The sequence below is a fragment of the Dermacentor albipictus genome, chromosome 1, assembly GCF_038994185.2.
Source record: "Dermacentor albipictus isolate Rhodes 1998 colony chromosome 1, USDA_Dalb.pri_finalv2, whole genome shotgun sequence".
In the NCBI taxonomy this organism is placed as follows: Eukaryota; Metazoa; Arthropoda; class Arachnida; order Ixodida; family Ixodidae; genus Dermacentor; species Dermacentor albipictus.
The window spans coordinates 297,170,653-297,193,099 of NC_091821.1; the positions used below are offsets into that span (position 1 = coordinate 297,170,653).

General features: G+C 44.3%; 1 protein-coding gene across 5 annotated transcripts in view; it reads right to left on the minus strand.

Annotated features, from left to right (window-relative positions):
* Nucleotides 1-22,447, minus strand: part of Rubicon (run domain Beclin-1-interacting and cysteine-rich domain-containing protein rubicon) — a 461,889-nt gene that overhangs the window by 100,778 nt on the left and 338,664 nt on the right. For all 5 annotated transcript variants that reach the window (XM_070531460.1, XM_070531458.1, XM_070531457.1 and 2 more), the window contains one exon: nt 6,420-6,720. In XM_070531460.1, the coding sequence (XP_070387561.1) occupies nt 6,420-6,720 (301 nt within the window). The remainder of the gene's footprint in view (nt 1-6,419; nt 6,721-22,447) is intronic.

Consider the following 22,447-nt stretch of genomic DNA (forward strand, 5'->3'; position numbering starts at 1 on the left):
GCTTGGTGATGGAGCATCCGAGAGATCGGCGCTGGCGACACTTCACTGTTGAGGGTGAAGGCACTGCAGGTGGAAATAGACGAGTGGACAGGACCAGAAGGGAGGGTTGACCAGGATAGAGCACCTGCCTCTGAATGCTTATGGCCTGAGCGATAATGCGGATGTCATACTCTTATAGGCGCAATGCCCAACGGGCGAGCTGACCAGTTGAATCTTTTAGTGAAGATAACCAGCATAGGGCATGATGGTCGGTCACGATGTCAAATGGATGCCCATACACATAAGGATGAAATTTTCCAATAGCCCAAATGGTAGCCAGACATTTTTTCTTAGTATTAGTAAGGGTGTGACTGGCATACACGATGACATACTCTTCAAAGCCATCCTTGCATTGTGCAAGAACAGCACTGAGCCCGACACCACTAGCGTCCATACGGATCTCAGTTGGAGCTGAGGGATCGAAGTGTCGCAGTACTCGAGGCGAGGTGAGAATGCGTTGTTCTTGGAATGCGTCTTGGCATGCCAGGGACCAGGCGATATATAGATGATATAGCGATATATAGATGATATAGCGATATATAGATGACAGGTCAGAACTGCCGGTGAGAAGCTGTGTGAAGGGGGTGATAATAGAGGCAAAGTTACGGACGAAGCATCGGAAATATGAGCATAGGCAGATGAAGCTGCAAAGCTCTTTCATGGTGGTTGGTTTAGGGAACTCGGATACAGCGCAAAGTTTTATGGAGTCCGGGAGGATACTGTTTTTTTAACCTACATGGCCGAGAATAGTAAGCGTGTGAGCACCGAAGTAGCATTTCTTCAAATTTAGTTGCAGTCCTGCAGTGGAGAGGCACGCAAGGACTGGTTCGAGGTGGCTGAGGTGCAATGCAAAGTCGGTGGAAAAAACCACAATGTTATCTAAATAACACAGGCACGTTTTCCACTTCAGCCCTCGAAGAATGGTGTCCATCATGTGCTCGAATGTGGCAGGCGCGTTGCAGAGGCCGAACGGCATGACGGTAAATTCATATACCCATCAGGTGTTACAAAGGCTGTCTTTTGGCGATCAAACTCTGTCATTGGCACTTTAGAGTACCCGAAGCACAGATCCAGCGCGGAAAAGAATTCCGCTCCTTGCAGACTGTCCAAGGCATTGTTGATGTGCGGCAGAGGATAGACATCTTTGTGCGTTATTCGGTTAAGGCAGCGATGGTCGACGCAGAACCATATGGAGCCATCTTTTTTTTTTTAACGCGGACAACCGGAGATGCCCAGGGACTGTTAGAGGGCTGGATGATGCCACGCTCCAGCATGACGTCAACCTGCTGGTCGATGATCTGGCGTTCAGTGGCCAACACACGATACGGATGCTGGCGCAATGATGTTTGTTGGCTGGTGTCGATACGGTGAACGACTGCGGACGCTCGGCCCAATGATGGTTGGGCAAAGTCAAATGAGGCACAAAAACACTAAAGGAGCTTGACAATTTCTGATTGGCAATTTCTGAATGCCGTATCACCAAACATGGTAACCGGGAGAACGCAATCGAAAGCTTCAGAGGTACCCAGGCACTAGCCGCGGAGTAGAGATGATGTAGTAGAGTGGCTGATGATGATGAGTAGAGTGGCTTTGAGTGTGAGATTACGGACGGTATTTCCGATCACAAGGCTGTTATTACTACTATTAATCTTTCAGTTTCAAGGCGCCACTATGAATATACCAGTTTTTACGATTATAATCATGCAGATGATACGTCCATACTTGATACATTAAGCATTTCATTCGACAGATTCTTCCAGTTATGCACTACCAGTGATATCAATGCTATAGTATCCCATTTTGAAAACATTGTTCATACTTGCATAGAGCGCTATGTGCCATTGAAAACAAAAAAGAAAAATCTAGACCTTCCTTGGATGACAAGGGAAATACTGCATTTGAAGCGTCGAGTAGCCAGAGCACGTCGGAAGCGTCACATGAATGCCGAAACAAATGTCCAGTTCCGCTTTATGAAGGAAGAACTCCGTCAAAAAATGGACGCAGCTAAGAACTTTTATTATCAGTTCACTCTACCTAACTTAGTTAAAAGTAACCCACGAAAATTTTGGAGCTCAATTTCGCCAATAAAGAACACCACCCAGACATTTCTATTAGATGATTCCGAAGTAAGTGATCCTGGACCTATTGCTAAAGCATTCAATGAATATTTTCAGTCTGTATTCACACAGGACAATGGCGTAATTCCTCCCTACTCCACGACAACTAACACGTCCCGTGCAATTAACAATGTTACAATATGTAAGCAAGGAGTCCTGAACCTTATTTTAAATCTTGACACCAAAAAAGGCTGCAGTCCAGACAATGTCAACAATGTGTTCCTTCATCGTTATGCGCTCTGGACGTGTCAATACCTCACATTGATTTTTGAGAAATCTGTATCCACTTGTACAGTTCCTTGTTCATGGAAACGGGCTAGAGTCATTCCATTGTTCAAATCTGGGCAGAAACAATCTCTACTAAATTATAGACCCATTTCGTTAACTTCTCATGCATGCAAACTCCTTGAACACATAATTTATAAACACATTATCACTTTTCTCGAGTCTAATAATATTTTATGCAGCGCTCAGCATGGATTTCGTAGTGGTTTTAGCACAGTGACTCAATTAACTGAATTTACACATGACATCGCTTCTGCTCTTGATTTAGGTCATCAATTAGATGCACTCTTCATTGATTTCTCCAAAGCATTTGATACTGTACCACATCCTAAACTATTACATAAACTAAGCTCTATCCTTAATAACCCTCTTCTCGTTGACTGGATCCGTAGTTTTCTTTATGATCGTTCACAGTATGTTTCTTTTAATTCATTCAACTCTCCTGACGCATCAGTATCTTCCGGTGTGCCCCAAGGTTCTATTTTAGGGCCATTGCTTTTTTTGCTTTACATTAACGACATTCCAAGCTCTGTTTCAGTAAAAATTCGGCTTTACGCTGACGACTGCGTTCTCTACAATGTCATTTCTTCACCTAACGATCATAACACTCTGAATCAATCTTTTATAAGTTTTTGTGAATAGTGCGAACTCTGGCAAATGAACATTAACTTCAAGAAAACAGTCGCCATGTCCTTTCACAAGCATGCTGATTGCTCATATTTCAACTACTCCTATAAATCTACTTTTCTGCAGCGCGCATATGAATATAAGTATTTAGGCCTCCTTTTCACTCCAAGATTATCCTGGTCAGAACATATTCTAACAACTTGCAACAAAGGACTAAAAAAACTTGGTTATCTAACCCGAACTCTACGTGCTGCCCCCAAAGAAACTAAACTCATTACATACAAAACACTTGTAAGACCTATTCTTGAATATGCGTCTACCATATGGAACCCTTACAAAATTTCGGACGTCCACAAAATTGAATCTGTTCAGAAAAAGGCGGTTCGTTTCATATACCGCCGTTATGATAGAATGTTTTCACCGTCATCTCATCTGAATATGCTTGGTTTAACCCCTCTTTCCCACCGTCGTCACATTAATTCTCTGAAACTTTTACACTCTCTATTTTACTCTCCACATTATGCTTCCCCTAACACATATCTGGCCCGTGCAAAGCCCCTAATCACGAGAAACAGCAATGACTTAAACTTATCCGTCTTTTTTGCTCGCACCAACACTTTTAAATATAGTTTTTTTCCTCGGACAATTGAACTCTGGAATGACCTGCCTGGTTCCATCCGTTCTTTACCACATAGAGAATTTGGGGATGCCATTGAATGCTCCCCTTAGTCATGTTACTCACGTATGCTTCTTTTGTATAGTGATTTTCTTTCTCGCATTTGTATTCACCCACTCCTGCAATAGCCCTTCTGGGCTGCAGTATTTGTAAATAAATAAAATAAAAAATGTGCAGGTGGACGAATTGCAATATATATATATATGCATTGTCGTAAGATCGTAAAAAGAATAAAGCAGTTGTTAGTCAGCGCCAGTGCTTGTCTCATCTCTTTTTTATGGGTTGTCCTGGGTGTTTGTGCTGAGTATTTTTTCACCTTAAAAATACTGTGCGTAGATCATTAATGAATAAAAGGAAGAGTACAAATCCAGGTATAGACCTCTATGGTAACGCTCAGTTAATTATTTTTGCTGAAGATCAATAATTGTTAATTTCAACAATTTGTGACTAATTATTAATGCAATTGCTAATTAAATGTAATGGTAGGCCAGCTTCGATGGTTAATGTAATCAAATGCCTTAACAAAGTCAACGAATACAGGTCCAACCAGCATACTGCTGTCTATTGCTTATTTAATGTGCCAAGTTTACTGTAAACTTGGACGTTGCACGGGCATATGTCCAAGAAATCAAGCAAGATCCGGTATGGCATCCGAAATTTCAGTAGGCATTATGGATTGTTTGTAGTATTGGATCTATGAATAAATATATTATTTCATTTCATTTATTTATTTTCTGAAAGTGCCCAAGAACAGCTTTACGCCCTAATATTGATGCACTTGTGTTACATAAAGAACATAAAACCTAAAAACAAAACAGACTATCTTAAACAACAGTGGTACAAGGTGCAAAAAACCATTAATTACCGTATTTATTCGATTCTAATGCATACCCGTTTTCCGAGCCCGCCCCCCCTTCCCTAATGCCCTCGATTGTAACGCGCACTCGTTTGCCGTTGCGATAAATAGAAGTCGCAGTTTCGCCTGAAAGGCGAAGCATTGATTGCAATAGCAAATTAGTAGAAAGCTATATGAAAAGTAAGGATAGTAGTTTGATCGGCTGTATAAACTTCTAAACATTGGCTTACTAACTAAATTAACAAACATGGTGTCACGCAGGCACAAGCAAACTAGAACACGTCTCACTAAATGACTGCGGAAACTCTATCAAGACGCTGGAGTGAGGAAGTGCGGTAACAGGAGTGAGCAAATTGACCTTTGTGCGGCCTGCTGCTTCAAGGCGAACTAAACAACGAGAACACAGCGTGGTGTGCCTAGATCACTTTCAGATGCAGAACACTTTGAAGATAAGGGCTGCGGCCATGCCGTACGCAGCAGCTACTGGAGTAGAACGCCTCTTTTGTTCGCGCCAGTCTCGCATACAAGTTTCAGGAGCTCCGAATGCCCGTGATGTGGCCCGCTTTCCGTCCATCTCAGCCCACTTGATCACTTTCCTTTTAATTAAGGCATTGTGTGTCTTCGCAGACGGCACTTTCATGCTGATAGAGCAAACGCAGAAAACGGGAAGACAGGCGGTGTACTACTACAGCACCATGGAGATAGCTACGGCAGCTAGGCTCGAAGGCTGTGCGAGGCAGCCATTTTGAAATGCCGATGGCGACATTGGATATGGCGATAAGTGCATGTTAGATTTGAGTAAACACGGTAATCAAATATACAAGTCCAATAATGAGCAAATAGTATAGCTGAATACGTCTATATTATGACGCACGGTGTTTTGTTGCGTTACAAGATGTGTTATAGCATTAGAGGTGCAACAGGAATTCACGTAGAAAATGCTAGGATTACGCAAGTTAGGGCGAGGCATGCAGAACGTTACAGCTGACAGTAACCGCAGACAGGAGTGGTTCATATTCATCAATTCAACAATTGCCAGTGAGCCCTCAGGGTATTGTAACAAAAAAATAAAGTTGCACTTTCGCCCGAAAGGCCAAAAAGCATTGATAGCAACAGCAAAGTATTAGACAACTACACGAAGGCTTGTAGTTTTATCGGCTGTATGAACTGCTGTAAAGACTCTTACTAATTAAATTAACAAGCAAGGTATCACGCATGCACAGGCAAACATGAACATATCTCACTTGATCGCAATCGCTCGCTACCACAACGCTGCCGTGATGAAGAGCACAGGCATACAGAATCAAATGCTTCATCTACCTCTCGCTTCAATGCATCTCCAAAACTTGAAAAGGTGCATGGGAACACCGTGCACATGAAGCCACCAGTCATCTTGGATCGCCCAAACTTTGCACCCACCACAGATTACCTCCAAGATAGGAAGTGCAGTCCGCCTATGTTTGTGTGATGGAAAGTTATGTTATTGGCCATGAAACCATCTTTGACATCAAGTATACACTATTTCAAAGCTTGCAACAAGGTTTGTTTCATGTGCTAAAGCAATGTAAAATTCAATAAAGTTATATTAACTTTGCTTTAGAAAAGGGCTACGAAAAATACAGTTGCGTCTATGAGAAATATTTTTAATTATAAATTTTAGTACTGTGGCTTTTCTTCCTCTTGTGCTCCAATTCGAAACACAGCTCATGCCATTAATTCCCAGCAGAAATGGTCAGACATTACTTATGCTGCGTCAAAAGTTTTCCAGAGTGTCCGTAAAGATTGTCTGTAAAACTATTACAAACGAGACGAGGCTCACCGTGTGGCATGCCGGCAGCAGTGGATGTATTGCTGCAGATAGTGTAGTGCAATGCGACACTGCCGTATCCGGTCCAATGCCTTGACCCTCCGGAAGAGGCTTGGGTTCAGGTCGTGCACATTGAAAAGAGGGTCGGCAGCCATACGGTCAAGCAAGTCGCGAGCAAAGTTGGACACTGGGTGAGGTGAGAAGTCCCAGCGCTGCAGCACACGCCCAGGGATCACTGCCCGGCTGTTTCTATGGCAACAATGGCAGAACAGCTTGCCCAGGTACTCACAGTAGCGCAGGCGACCCAGCTGAGCTGCACAGATTTAGTTCAACAAATATTAAAGGCGTCCACCCCTTGGGTTTGGTGAAATAGACGCAGTCCATGGATAGCATACATTGCTGTGAGCATCTCAACTAAATTTTGTAGTCTTGCGTGGCGCATGGAGCTTGCAAGCAGAGTGCAACGACACCTTTTTCTCAAACCCTCTCTTTTCAACAGAAGCCTGCGCCTCACTCTTTCTGGACTCTTTATTTCGTAATGTAGCAAATTCCCATATGTGGCTGCTATTGGCCAATTAGCTGACATCAATCAAGAAGGACGTTTAGATCAGTGCACTTCTTCCTACTGTTACTGTGTATATTCATTGACCCAGTTTAATAAACAGGCTGAAGTAGGTGAAAATCTGCTTTCAAATTTGAATTTTAATTTATGTCAATGATCTTCCTAACCAAATCGCGAGTTCCATTTGTCTATTTGCTGACGACTGTGTTATATACCACAAGATTGAAAGCACTAATGATACTTTAACACTCCAGTATGATCTCAATAACACTACTGCATGGTGCACACTTTGGCTAATGGAACTAAACACTTCTAAATGCAAAACAATGAGAATTTCCCGTAACCAGTCAGCTTGCCCCGCTTATGTACTTAATAATACTCCCCTTGACCTAACAGTCTTTTACAAATATCTCGGTGTGCATACTACTAGCAATCTTTCATGGAAAAGACACATTGAATACATTACGTCGAAAGCTAACCGCATGTTTGGCTATCTGAGACGTAACTTTTCTTTAGCTCCAGCGAAAATAAAACAGCAACTCTACGTCACTTATGTCAGACCTAACCTCGAATATGCATGCTTGATATGGGATCCTGGGCATGCTACTCTAATAAATATCCTTGAAAGTGTGCAAAATCGATCGGTCCGATTCATTTTTAACAATTATCATCGTACTGCTAAGATTACTAACATGAAACTTGCTCTTAGCATTCTTCTTCTCTCTTCCCAAAGAAAATTATCTCGTCTCTCCCTCTTTCACAAAATCTACTATCATAACCACGAGCTCAAGTCCCGGTACATTACACCAGTATCTTATATCTCCGCACGTGTCAATCATCGCTTCAAAGTTCATGTACCTGTGCAATGCACAGTCACCTACTCATACTCATTTTTGCCGAGAATATGTCTCGAGTGGAACCGCCTGCCTGCATCACTAGTCGCTATCACAGATACAGATCATTTTCACAGAGCACTAACAAACGAATTATAAACCTACTTCAAAACTGCGTCACTACCGCATTGTCATCTATTGCTATCGTTTCTTTCATTGCTTTTATTCCGTGTTTCCTATTCTTGTTACTTGATTTTAAGTGTTTCTTCTTGCTGTGTTACTTCTGTGCTCATTTACCTGTAGTTGCTGTATTTTCTTTGCGATATAATTATGTTCTTCACTACTTCTTGTTTTTATTTTATATGTACTGATACACTAAAGCCCCTCCTCTCCATAATGCTTCTTGTGAGCCCTGAGGGTGATAATGAATGAACGAATGAATGAATGAATGAATGAATGAATGAATGAATGAATGAATGAATGAGCGCTACATACTTGTACTTCCGGAAGAAACCCACTATTGTTTGCTCATGCTCAGCCGCGGCCGCCCGCATAGGAATTAAACTTAGGCCACCCTGCTTATTGGTGTTGTAACCGTTCGGTCTCATGAGTTTCAACTAGTTTTGAACACTCAACTAGCCTCAAACCACGCCAAACTAAGGTCTGGCCACTCCTGGTTAGATGCCTTAGCAGACTTCGCTTTGTATTAAGCTATTGGTAGCCCTTCAAAATGTGCAAGTTGGATGTGGCTACTAGCCGTTGGCCAAGCTGGTGCAGGACAAAGCAGGTATGCACCATGCAGCATGGCCTGATTGGAGCATATGAGCGCATGTGTGCACTCAAGCCCCATTAAGCACAAAGCAAACACTGCACATACATACTAGTTGCATGCAGCTGTGGTCTGCTACATAGCATAGATACTGCGACCACCGCGGGGTGTCACGACGAGTGCGGTGGCTGAGAGCACTGTAGCTCATCGAGGACAACTGAATTTGGCAAAAGCTTTATGTCTGGCATGTCGTAGGTGCCAAAATCGGAAGTAGTGCCATCTATGTAAACATCCAAAATCAAATTTTAACCGAGTGCCACGGTGACGTCCAGTAAGCGGAGCCTTGTGGGGCTGCCCTGCTCTGCCGTTGCCTTGACAGTGCAAGTCGTTGAAGGAGTGGAAGCACCACGAATAGGATCATACACTCTACTTTTACTCAATGCAACCAAGTACATTTTGCAGCAAATTATTTCTGAAATAGCCTATTTTAACTTCAAATGCATTTCTTTGATAAAAAGTTGTTCACAGTCCCTTTAAAGATTCTTGAATCAGCCTGTCCCCTTTCAGGACAAGTGGCATGCACTTGTCATTCTACACGACAGACACACCTCCAAACAACTTGGCAATGCTGATCCTTATTTATACTAATTTTTATTTATTTATTTATTAGTTACCTGCATCGCCCCGTAGGGCATTACAGCAGGGAGGTTACAAACTTGAAACAATACATCAATAAATTAGTTCAATGCGTGGTAAAAAGCATCATTTTCTGTAATATATACAATGGTCGATGGCAAACTGTTCCAATCTCGAACAGTTCTAACAAAAAAAGAATAACGAAAGACGTCACCCCTACAAGAAAATTCCCTGACCTTCAGACAGTGGTCAAGTCGCCTAGATATATAGTGTGGTGCCTGGATGTATTTTTCGCGGTTTATGCCTGTTTTAGAATAATAAATATCGTGGAAAAATTTTAATCTAATATGCTTTCTACGATCCTTCAGCTCTTGCCATTTAAGTTTAAGTTTGCTTTCTGTCATGCTAAGCTGCCGGCTATAATTACCAAGAACAAATCTAACTGCCCTATTCTGGATTTTTTCTAATTTGTTTATAAGCTCAGATGTGTGTGGGTCCCAACAAACACATCCATATTCAAGTATTGAACGTACATGACTAAAGTACAACTGCTTCTTCAAGTTACTCGGTAAATGACTAAAATTGCGCCGCAAGAATCCCAAAACTGATGCTGCCTTATTTCCAATATAGTTAACATGCTTGTTCCATCGTAAATCAGAAGTAAAAAACACACCTAGATATTTAAATTCCTTGCTTACTTTTAGAGTTGAATCATGAATTCTATACCTATAGGGATGATTAGCGCGTTTTCTTGTAAAGGTGACGTGAACAGTCTTATTTATATTTAATGACATATCCCAACGCACACACCAGTCTGCGATAGTGTTTAGGTCAACTTGCAGGATTTGTGAATCGGAAATGGCATCTACGACTCTATAAACAACACAATCATCAGCAAACATCCTGAATGAAGACTGTATACCAGCTGAAATATCATTAATGTACAACAAAAACAATAGTGGCCCCAACACTGAGCCTTGGGGAACTCCCGACGTAACTGATGCATATTGCGAAGATATACCGTTCAGAACCACAGCCTGTTTCCGCAATGACAAATATTCGGCAATCCACGCTATTATTTTAACATCCAAGTTATAAGCTTTTAATTTGGAGAGTAGGAGACTGTGTGCGACTACATCAAACGCTTTACTGAAATCCAAGAAAACGCAATCCACAACTTGTTGCTTATCAACTGCCGAGGCTAAATCATGAATAAACTCTACCAACTGTGTATTGCACGATAAACCACGCCTGAAACCATGTTGGCAGGGACTTAGGAGATTATGCTTAGTTAAGTGGGCCATAACACAACTGTATATTACATGCTCCATAATTTTGCAGGTTATACTAGTTAAGGAAACGGGCCTGTAGTTCTGAACGGAGTTACGCACCCCACTCTTATGTATGGGCACGACTCGCACTAACTTCCAATCATCTGGCATATCAGTTTCATTGAGGGACTTCTGAAACATCCGGACGAAATAAAAGCATAACGCGTCCGCACAGTTCCGTATGATAGCGGCAGGAATGTCATCAGGGCCGCATGCCTTAGCCTGGTTCACATCTTTTAATAATTTGCGGATACCATCGACACAAAAGGTAACTACAATAAGTGTTGACAACTGTCTAACAACCTTTTGGAACAGCTTTGCAGTTAGCAGCAGTTACTTATTGCTCTGTTGCAAACATTACATGCACTTTATAAGAGATGATGTAAAGCTTTGTACATCAACTTCGCTCCCTGGCTTTATCAACCACAGCGTACTTCATATCGGCATTTCATTACTGTTAAAAAGAAAAGCCCCCACGCCAAAATTAATTACTGATTACAAGAAAGCTAACTTTGAAGCATTTAACTGCGAACTTACACTCTTCTACGAAGATTTTTGACAATCATACTCTGCTCGCTCGGTCAACGCCAATTGGGAATTATATAAAAACACTATGCTAAACTTAAAAAACATATATATACCTACTAGCTTTATAGATACCGCCAAAAATAACCAGTGGTTTATGCAGCACCTGAAACGTCTGCTTAATAAGAAAAAATGCCATTATCGGAAAGCAATGTTAACTAATAACCGCAGAGCTTGGGATAGGTACGAACTAAGTGCCAAAAAATACCTTAAGGAATTGAAAGCTTCTAAAAACAATTTTTTTTCAACTGACCTCTTATCGATCCATCAGTCTAACCCTCATAAATTCTTTCAGATTATCTTCCCGCCTAAGCACCAAACTCAGCTCCAGCTATCAGACAACGACAACATACTAATTGAAACTGAAAAATGTGCTACATCCCTTAACAACTTCTTCACATCAGTATTTTCTCCTGCTATAAATTTTAGTTCTACCAAATTACCACACCACTCACCGACCTGAATACCCGATATCCAAATTAACACTGATGGAATAGCTGGGCTAACACTACATATCATATTGAGCGCAAATAAAGACGGGGACAGGGGGAGAGAACACATAAACAGCACAGGCGGTTTGTGGTTTGTGTTATGTGTTCTCTTCCTCTGTCCCTGTCTTTATTTGCGGTCAATATGATATGGAGTAAACACCAATTAGGACAAAGTGAAGTTCTTCTGGGCTAATACACGCTCTAAAATTATCCTCCTTGACTGGTTGCGATCAAACCAGCAGCAAATTATTTAAAAAACACCATTTCCCTGTCAAGCGCAATACTTAGCTTACTTTTCCAAGAATCAATCAGTAATAATCAGAACTATCATCCAATTTCTCTAACCAGTATCTCGTCTAAACTGCTGGACCATATTGTTACAAAAGATGTTTATTTACAGGGTGAAACGAGGTTTAAGAGGAAGCCACAGGCCAGGCCCAGCTGGTGCAGAGTACCCCGAGATCACGTGCACACACTCTACTTCTTCTTTCTGTGCCTCGGTTGCGCAGCGCTGTGACATTTTCCCTGGAGACAGACGAAGCTCGCTGAGCGAGTTAAAGGGACCTGTGATAGTACTGCTTGAGTCTGGCCACGTGAACAACTTGCGTCGAACGCGAACGCCGATTACTTGCCGTCACTTTGGCAATGACATATTTCACATCACTCAAGCGATTGAGCATAACGAATGGTCCTGTGTAAGTGGCGAGAAACTTGCGGTACAATTCCTTTTTGCGAACAGGTGTCCACAACCAAACATAGTCACTGGAAGTAAAGCTGACGGGGATATGCCACACATTATAGCGAATCTTGCTGTTGCCTTGTGAGGATTCTAAGATGCGCCAGTCGACGTGCTTCTTCAGCACGACACAGAGTTTGGGCGATTGAAGGATCTTAACATGATAAAGGTAGAATAGTGTCCAGAAAGCTCTGGGGTGGTAGTGATAAACTTTATTGAAAGGGGGAAGGGTAAAGAGAGACGTGGCTGACAGTGGCGTAGCCAGAAATTTCGTTCGGGGGGGGCTCACATTGCAGCTCGGCCTCCTCCTAAGAGGACAAATTAGGTCGGATGCTCCTATCTAAATACACGTAGAAGGAAAATTCGTTTTTCTCGGCAACCACAGCACCAAATTTGATTATATTTGTTGCATTTAAGAGAAACACTTAAATTCTAGTGCCTGTTTGTTTCGAATTTTCGATTTATGTCGTCAATATTTTATTGAAAAGTGGCACAAATCGAAAAGTTTCAGAAAACGAAACAGTTAAGTTTATAAATCTGTAAATCAGCAATGAAAATTGATATCACAATTCCGTGAATTGCACGTAATAGTACGTCTACAGCGGACAAAATTGATATGTTACACATGAGTCTCAAAAAATTAAGTATTATGGAAATACGGCTCTTGCAGAACCCTTGTACATAACATAACCAATTCATGTAAGATACAAATAGACATATCCTATTTGTCCGCTTTGAATGGTGTAGTGGGTGCCGTGTACAGAACCGCGATATCTGTTCTTGATGCAGAGCTCTTAATTTGTAAACTTCGTCCTATTTTTTTTCGAAGTTTCGAGTTTTTCAAAACATTTTAAACAAAGTTCCGGCCATAAATCGAAATTCCGCTTCCAACAGACACTAGAATTTAACTTACTCTCTCAAATGCAACAAATTTCATTAAGAGCGATTCAGGAGTTATCTCAGAAAAGCGTTTCTGCGTTTTACATGTATCTGAATAGGCCGCGTCGGAGTTGCGCTCAAGCTAAGCTTCCTCTTAAATAATTTGCCTAGGGATCAAATACAAGAATAATAACCTCATTGCCATTGCCAAAGATGCTGCAAACAAATTCTTGAATGCTACGCACTGTCAATACAAGTAAAATACGTATTTTTTCATAAAATATTATATTCGTATGTGCCAAAAATCGTGCCCAACGTAACTGATGTCAATGCTTCCATGTTTTTGTCTATTTAATAATAAAGGAAATATCACATGAACTTCAGAACTACATCAGTTCGATATCAGCAAAGCAGTGCATGTCGCTGTTATGAAAAATGTAAAGGCCATGAAATGAACAAGTTGAGGACAAATATGTTAATGAAACTTTGTCATTCAAGGTCCTTGTTTACATCCTTGTACATATGCAACGGCCAGTAAAAAATCTCAATGACGCTGTCGTTTGTGCCAATGTATTACGCAAAAACATCCATCACCGGTCGTGTATCGTGAGTAATTGCACCAAAATTATACTGGCAGCAGAGAGCACGTATCAGAAGCAGGAGTTCTGCAGAGTATACGAGGGCGAGTCAAATGAAAGTGAGCCAATGCAAATATATGACAAACGGGGTACTTTATTTAAAATAGCCTCCATGAGCATTTAGACATTTCTCTCATTGACTAACGAGTCGCGTAATTCCCGTCTCATAAAGCTCCTTGGGTTGCTGCTTCAAAACGTCTGCAACTGACTTTCACGTCATCGTCCGAGACGAATATGGTTCCCATGAGCTGTTTTTTCGGTTGCCCCAAAATGTGGAAGTCGCAAGGCGACAGATCTGAGTTGTATGGCGGATATTGCAGCATTTCCCACTTGAACTTCACCAGTTTTATATTAACCACATCAGCGACTTGGAGATGGGCATTGTCGAGGAACAAGATGAACCCATTCGTCAATTTTTCATGTAGTTTGTTCTTGACTGCGACACGCAGGCGATCCGGCGTTTCACAATATCGTAAACAAGTGATAGTCTCTCAAGATTCAGTAAATTCTATCAGTAATGGCCCCTGACGATCGAAAAATAAAAGTCAACAACACCTTTCCGGCGGAAATGGTGGCCTTTGCTTTCTTTGGGGGGTGGTGAATTCAAGTGTTTCCATTGTAAGCTTTGCCGTCGTGTTTCAGGCTCGTAGTATTGGTACCATGAATCGTCCTCGATCACACTTGCAGACAAGAAATCGTCACCCTTATTGTAATACCGGATCAGATGAGTAAAGGCAGCGCCGAACTTCTCCATATTCTGGCAGAGATTCAAAACCTTGGCCATCCATAGCGCACACAAGAGCCGATAACCGAGATGTTCATGAATTATGGCGTCAACGGTGACAGTGAACCGAACCGTGACTGATGTTCACACGCTCTGCCAGTTCATCGATGCTTATCCTCCGTACTTGTGTCATCAGCTCATCAACCTTTGAAATTTTGTTAGGGGTGATTGCACGATCACTTTGTCCCAGTCTGAGATCGTCTTTGCAACTTTCACGTCCTTCTTTGAACCGTTTGTTCTAACGCTTCACAGTGGCCAATGAAATGCAATGTTCAATCTACACGGCAGCCATACGATGAGTAATTTCTTTTCGGGAAACACTTTCAGCTGTCAAAAAGCTCACGGCACCACACTGCTCAACTTCTGGAGCGTCCATTACGTCCCGCAACTATGTTCAACCAAGTCTATGAGCGCATTAAAGATCATTTACGCTCACACCTGCGTGCCACTTTTGTAAATGAGAGATGCCTGCGTGCTACGCGCAGGCCTTGCAGATAATGAACAGAACCATCATTGCGCGGGGTGGGTAGGCTCACTTTCATTTGACTCGCCCTCGTACATTAGAAATGCGAAGATACAATGGAATATACAAATGCTAAGATACAGCTTGATAAAGGGCAAAAAATTGCCACTGGAAACAAAGTTCACTGCACGTAAACACAAAACCTCGCAACAAGATATCTAAACATACGTAAAGTTTCCAATAAATCTACGTATCTAAGAAAAAGTCATGGTATATAATGGGTCAAACAAGGCAAATAAACATGTTGCGCAATCACAGATTCACAGAATCCTAGATCCCATCCCAATTCCATCAACTTCCCCCGATGCATCACGCGCGACGGAAGGCGCGGCACGCTTGCTCCCCACTTTTCTTCTTTGCGCACACAAGAATGAGCCACCATCATCGGCTCACCCATTCACCCCCCCCCTCCACACACACACACGCTTTCACTCGCACATAGAGCATGCGGCGCGCACAGACTTTATGCGGAATATGAGGGCGACGGCAGGAATGCGCCTAGTGTCTCCGTATAATTGCTATCGCAATAATATAATGAGCATCCGGCAGCTGAAGCGTCCCATGGTCCATTACTTTCCACAAAAGAAGTAACAAAATAGAACTTTCACCATGCCACAATTCGCTGCGCCGCAACATTTTTTTTTTTTCCTTTTGTGGGGCGGGGGAACCGTAACGAAAAAAAATACGCAAAGGAAAGTATGTTGGTGACAATTGAATGCCTACTTTGGGCAACTAATGTGGCTATTAAAGGAATATCGAAGAAAACACGAGACGCTTGGTTCACCAAGAACCATGTTAATACTACTCGGTATCCTACACTGGCGAGACAAGACTTTCTGGAGAGGTTGCGCTCAAGCGAACGCGGTGCAATCCGTCGAGTCCCCACATTGATGGCAGCGAGCGACCATTGTTTATTTTTCTCGTCTGCTAGCTAGAAAGTGTCCAAAAACTCTGCCAGGCAAAAATGCACTCGGCCAGAGAAAACCGAAGGCGCACAGAAGTGCGCCGAGCGGTGGTCGGGGCAACACGAGAAAAACGCATGCGCTCTGGCTGGCTCTGGCAGCCCCTGGGTAGGGGAGCGAGAACAACAAAATTGAAGAGGCTCAACGTGGTCTTCGCGATTAAAAGTCATAGTAGAAAAAATAAATAAGAACGTAGTTACCTTGGCTGGCTTTAGTGTCTTCACTGGATGCTTTGTCGCAGGTGAAAAAAAAATTGATATTTTTTTATGTGACATGACGGCACCAATGAACCACCACAACGCTACGTCTCATCGGGCCTCACTGCGGGCTTTGTAAACTTGTCTGATAGTGCGTTGATTTGGCGAGTCTCGTTGTATGGCCCGATGTGCGACTTTGGAAAAGTTAATGCACCTTTGGCGTCAAATATTTATGGGAACATTAAAATTACAAAGTTACGCAATTGAAAATCTAAAGCACACGTTTGGAAATGTCAATGCAAATTTCAGATCAAAAGTTAATGAGAACTTTATACCCATAAAGTTTCAGAATGGACATCCACGTGCTCCGTAGATTCCATGATAGAGCGTAAATTCCGCAGCCTCCGCGAGATGCCGCGGCGAGCTCGTTCGCCATCAAAACGGCCCTGAAACTTAGTGCTCGAATGGGGCTGCTTACGTTATGTGACTCCCGGTGCATGGGCGTTGCCGCGAAATCCAGCCCGAGTTCGCAATTTTTGCGGTGAGATGGCTTTTCGAGCATGAAAAATACGTTCTAGACAAAATCCAGAATTATTTTCTGCGCCGGCGGTTGCTTTGGTCGGCGGTGCATGGATAGTGCGAAAAAATTTCGGGGGGGGGGGGCTGAAGCCCCATAGCCCCCCCCCCCCTGGCTACGCCCCTGGTGGCTGAGGGTTATGGCGCAAGTAAGGCCCTGGGCCTGCTTGGCCTTTTCCGCCCAGTCCACCAGTTCAAGTTGTCGGTCGACGTCCCCGAAACTGAGCCAGGCTGTCCAGTCAGTCTCGCTGCTGACGGGGGCATGAGAGAATGGGAGCGAGGTGCATTCCCACATTATATGTGTGTGAGTGTTCCTGTTTCTGAACAGAGCCTACATTTGTCGCTTTCCCTGCCCCCTGTGATTTTGTTAATGTATTTTGGGTGTGGGTATGTGTTTGTCTGAAGTCGCCGAAACGCGACCGCTTGCATTTTGTCAAGTTGCTTGGCCGGTGGTGGGAGCGTGCGACGCCTCAAGTGATACCAATGGGCTATTTCATAATAAGTCTCGCAGGGTTCCTCGTGTCTCTCCTCCTCATTCACGCCGTCCGCATCCGCGGACGAGGCTCGGCGTGTGAGATCTCGAGCCAGACTGTGAGTCGACGCATTGCCGGGCACAGCCGCGTGAGCGGGGGTCCACACGAGGGTTTTCAAGCCGCTTAGGGGGCGTCGTGTGAGGACATGGTACACCTGTTTGCAAATTCTACCACGGACGAACCGTGTGCGTACAGCAATAATAATGGAGCATATCCAGTAACTTCGTGCTTGGCACTGTTGTACACGTACGTTACAAAAGGTAAGATGTCGTCCCAATTTTTGTGGTCAGCAGTAACATACACTGATAACTTTTTTTTAGGCTTGTAGCGCAGCTCAGAAAGAGCAAAAAGGGAGGTGGAAGGGGTCATGAAAGGGAACGAAGAACAGAGTGAGCGCTCACTCTGTCCTCCATTCCCTTTCATTACCCCTTCCACCTTCCTTTTTGCTCTTTCTGAGCTGCGCTACAAGCCTAAAAAAGTCATGACATACCAACTCGCCCAAGCTGCCACGCTATTGATAACATGTTGGTAAGGGTTCTATTCGTCCGCTCCATGAGGCCATTGGTTTGTGGGTGGTAAGGAGTGGAATGACGATAAGCAGAACCACAAAGCCGTAACATTCTTCAACGACGTTGGCGGTGAATTGCCGTCCACGGTCACTGATGACAACACGGGGAGCGCCGTGATGAAATATGATGTGATGCAACAAAAATGGAGACATCTGCTGCAGTGGCAGACGGAAGTGCCGCCGTTTCCGTGTAGCGAGTAAGGTAATCTACGCATAGTATGATCCAGCAGTAGCCAGCTGACGTCTTTGGGAGCGGGCTGAGCAAGTCAATGCCAACTTTTTCAAAGGGTAACGTTGGTGGTCTAACTGGTTGCAAATAGCCTGCTGGAGCCGTCGTTTGCTTGTGGCGCTGGCAAACAGAACAGCTGGCGACAAACAAAAAAATCTCTGTCGAAGTCGGTGTAGTGTGTGTGCAAAGCCAAGGTGCCCGGACGTGATATCGTCATGCATAGAACGAAGGACAGCAGGGCGCAGATTTTCAGGCACAACTAGAAGCAATGGAGGACCATCAGCCGAGTAATTTTTTTGTGTGCAGCAAACCATTTCGAAAAGTAAACGGTGTTGTTCCTGCTGGCTCACATGCAGCTGCCCGTAGGGATTTCAAGGTAGGGTCACAATGTTACTCTCTCTCAAAGGTACTCAGGTCTGGAAAGTCGGGAGAGATGGAAACTAGGTAGTCATCGAAGTCATCATTGTCAGCCTTAGTGTGCACCGAAGGGAGACGGGATAGGCAATCAGCATCCGTGTCACAGCGTCCACTCTTGTAGTTAACGGAAAAGCTGTACTCTTGAAGGTGCACAGCCCAGCGGGCCAACCGGCCAGACAAATCACGCAGCCCAACGAGCCAATAGAGTGAATGATGGTCAGTCACTATCGTGAATGCGCGGTCGTGTAAATACGGACGGAACTTCTGAATGGCGAAGACGACTGCTAGACACTCGAGTTCAGTAACGGTGTAGTTTTTCTCCCTCCGCTTTTGTAAGTGTCAGACTAGTGCAGGCAATGACATGCTGATGGCCACCGCAGAGCTGAACAAGCACAGCACCAACACCTACACCACTAGCATCAGTATGCAGCTCAGTTGATGCCTCCAGATCAAAATGCTGCAGAACCGGTCCAGAAGTCAACAAAAATTTCAGCTGTTGGAACACCGACTTGCAGTCAGCAGTCCACAAGTATGGGGTGAATTTGTGAAGGAGAGACGTGAGGGGAGATGCAAGCTGTGCGAAATTCTTGATAAAGCGCCGGAAATATGAGCAAAGGCCCCTAAAAGCTTTGCAGGGGTTTCACTGTATGTGGCTGTTGGAAGTTGCGAACCACTGTTATCTTTTCAGGGTCCGGTCGTATGCCGTCTTTGTCGACCAGAAAGCCTAGTACAAGGGCTTGACGCTCACCAAAATGACATTTCTTCGAGTTTAAGATAAGGCCAGCGTGCTGGATACAGTCAAGAATGACCGACAGGCGCTGATTGTGCTCGTGAAATGTCCGGCCGTAGATAACGACATCGTCTAAATAGCACATGTAAATTTCCCATTTCAGTCTGTGGAGCACGGTATCCATAAATCGCTCGAATGTTGCTGGAGTGTTGCATAAGCCAAAGGGCATAACTTTGAACTCAAAGAGACTATCAGGTGTCACGAACGCTGTCTTCTCCTTGTCTGAGGGGCGCATGGGAATTTGCCAATATCCTGACCGTAAATCCACAGAAGAGAAATACGACGTGGAGTGGAGGCAGTCGATGACGTTGTCTATTCGTGGTAGGGGGTACACATCTTTTTTTGTGACAGTGTTTAGGCGGCGATAGTCCACACACAAACTGCATGTGTTGTCTTTCTTCTTGACTAGGATCACAGGAGCAGCCCAGGGGCTACATGATTCCTTGTTCACTCCTTTCTGTAACATTTCTTCGACCTGATCGGCTATGTTTTTATGCGAAGCATATTACGAAGGCTCGACCCAGCTCCTCAGGCGCGGCGGTGACCATGAAATCACGTGACACCGTGACGTCACGACAGAGGAGAAGTGGCTTTGGCTCAACTCTTGCAAGACGGGCTGGGTGGGAATCGAACCAGGGTCTCCGGAGTGTGGGACGGAGACGCTACCACTGAGCCACGAGTACAACGCTTCAAAGCGGTACAAAAGCGCCTCTAGTGAATGCGGTGTTGCCTTAGAAACGCGCTGTTTCTAAGGCGTGCGTCTCTTGCTCAGGCGCACATTTCGTTGCCGCGCCGAACGCTGCTTTGCTCGACGCTCACCGCGTCCAATGCGGGGCGCGTAGTCGCTGCCCTGTAGCCCATTGTCTTACACCCCTTGGCGGGTCGACGGGAACGCTGTCGCGTTCCACTCTTGAAGGCGAAGAAGTAATGCATGAGTTGTTTCTTCGTCTAGCCGAACCAAATATAGCCAAGCAACAGCAGTTCACCAGGCTAAACAGTGGTTCAACAACTAAAATAAAGGCTAGTATGCTTCGCATCCTGGGCTTAACCTTACCTAAGCCACAGCCATTTTTTCTCTCTGAAGGTAAAACGCGATAAGGCTTCTGACAAATTGGCGTCGCTTTCCCTCTATGGATGCGGTGTTGCATACGAGACGCCGGTGGTGTATGGGACGGTCGTTTACCTTGAGCAAAATCAAACACTGTGGCGTAGCGAGTGAGCACTCCTTGAAGCAGACACTACTCACTAGAATACAGTGACTGATAATTCTGCCCCGATTCCAGGCAGAATTATCATGCCTGGAATCGGGGTTGGATTTTTTTCCCGGCAGTTGACATTTCGACCGCTTCGACGCTGGCAATGGCTTGTTCATCAAAACTTGCCAGTTTAAGTTCTAGCGGCCATGTTATGGATTGGGTTGAAATGTTCACGGTCCACAAACGAGTACAACCATCAGTGGTGACAACGAGGGAGCGAGGGACTATCACATTTTTCTTGAGCGCGTTCTTATAATCGGGCTCGGCTGAACTACAACAAGAACCCGTACGAGGGCAAGAAGTATTGACAGGTACAAACATTGCAGTCTGAGGGGGCAGACACACATCTTGCGACAAGGAGAGAACGTCGGCGGCATCACTGGTGTTATCTGTCATTGAAGTTCGTGCGTCACGGCGAAGCGAAATTTCGCCACTTCCACAATCCAAAGTTGCCCCCCACTCACCCAAGAAATCAATTCCTACAATAACGTCATGCGTTGTACGTGCAAGCACAGTAAATTCACTTCTAAATGTCTGATCCCCCCTCCTATCATAATTGAGACAAAACAGACCCCAAGTGGATGTAACATTTCCCCGCCAACTCTACGAAAGTTAGCGTTCCGATCCCAAGAAAACAACTTTTTGTCCAAGACGTTTTTTGAAGGACAGGCTCATAACAGAAACTGCCGCCCCAGTATCAAGTAAAGCAAAAGCACTCACATTGTCAACTAAAACATACACTTTGTTTTTAAACAATTTTGCACAAGGGGGTCTTAATGAAGATGAATATATTGCGACCTCACCCCCGTCGGTCACACCAGCTAGTTTCCCAGTGGCAACGAGCGATGACGAGGTGATGGAGAGCACCGTTGTTGTGTTGATGGTGGTGTGAGGCTGCGCTCGGAAACGAGGGAGTCACTGCGGTTTGCGCGTCCCTGCTGCAGCCGTTGGAAGGAACTGGGATACGGCCAGGGCTCGTCAGTGGGCACGCGGGATGTATAGGAATTAAACAGTGGAGCATGCTGCTGGTGGTGGTGGCAATACCTAGCAATGTGTCCAGACACACCGCAGCTGCAGCAAATGCGAGCGTCGCGACTTGTCGTGGGTGACACCGGTGTCATGGTTGTCAGGTCTAGAAACGAACTCTCAGGCTGGTTGTAGGAGGGAAGAGCCCGTGAAGCAAATCGTGGTGCATCCTGCCGGTGTCCCAGGCTTGTCGGTTACGGTGGAAAGTTGCTGCTCTCCGGACGTTCAGCATAGGTCCTGCGAGGCTCTCGGTAACTCTGGTGTGCCCATGTGGCCGGTGGCACATGAGAGCAATCGTCAAATGCACACTAATGGCACACATGAGCGCTGTCAGCAACTTTAAGGCGTTCAAGCTCTTCGTTAACCACTTGCCAAATTACTGAGGAGATCTCGTCATGGGTTGGGACGGACACAATTGCAATAGTGACATCGTCCAAGCGTCCGAACTTTGGTCCCATCCTTTGCATTTTCGGTGCTTCAAACGTCCGGCAGTGTTTCTTCAGATTAGATGGAGTACTAAGATCTTCCTTCGTTATAAGAAAATTATAAACATCTTCAACAATTTCTTTAAGCAGATGTCCTACTTTTCCTTCGTCTGTCATGGTGGCGCTGACAATTCCACATAATTTCAAAACAGCCTCTATGTACGTTGTACAAGTTTCGTCAGGTAATTAAGCTCGTCAGGATAGCGCCTGCCCAGCCTTCTTTTTCTTAGAACG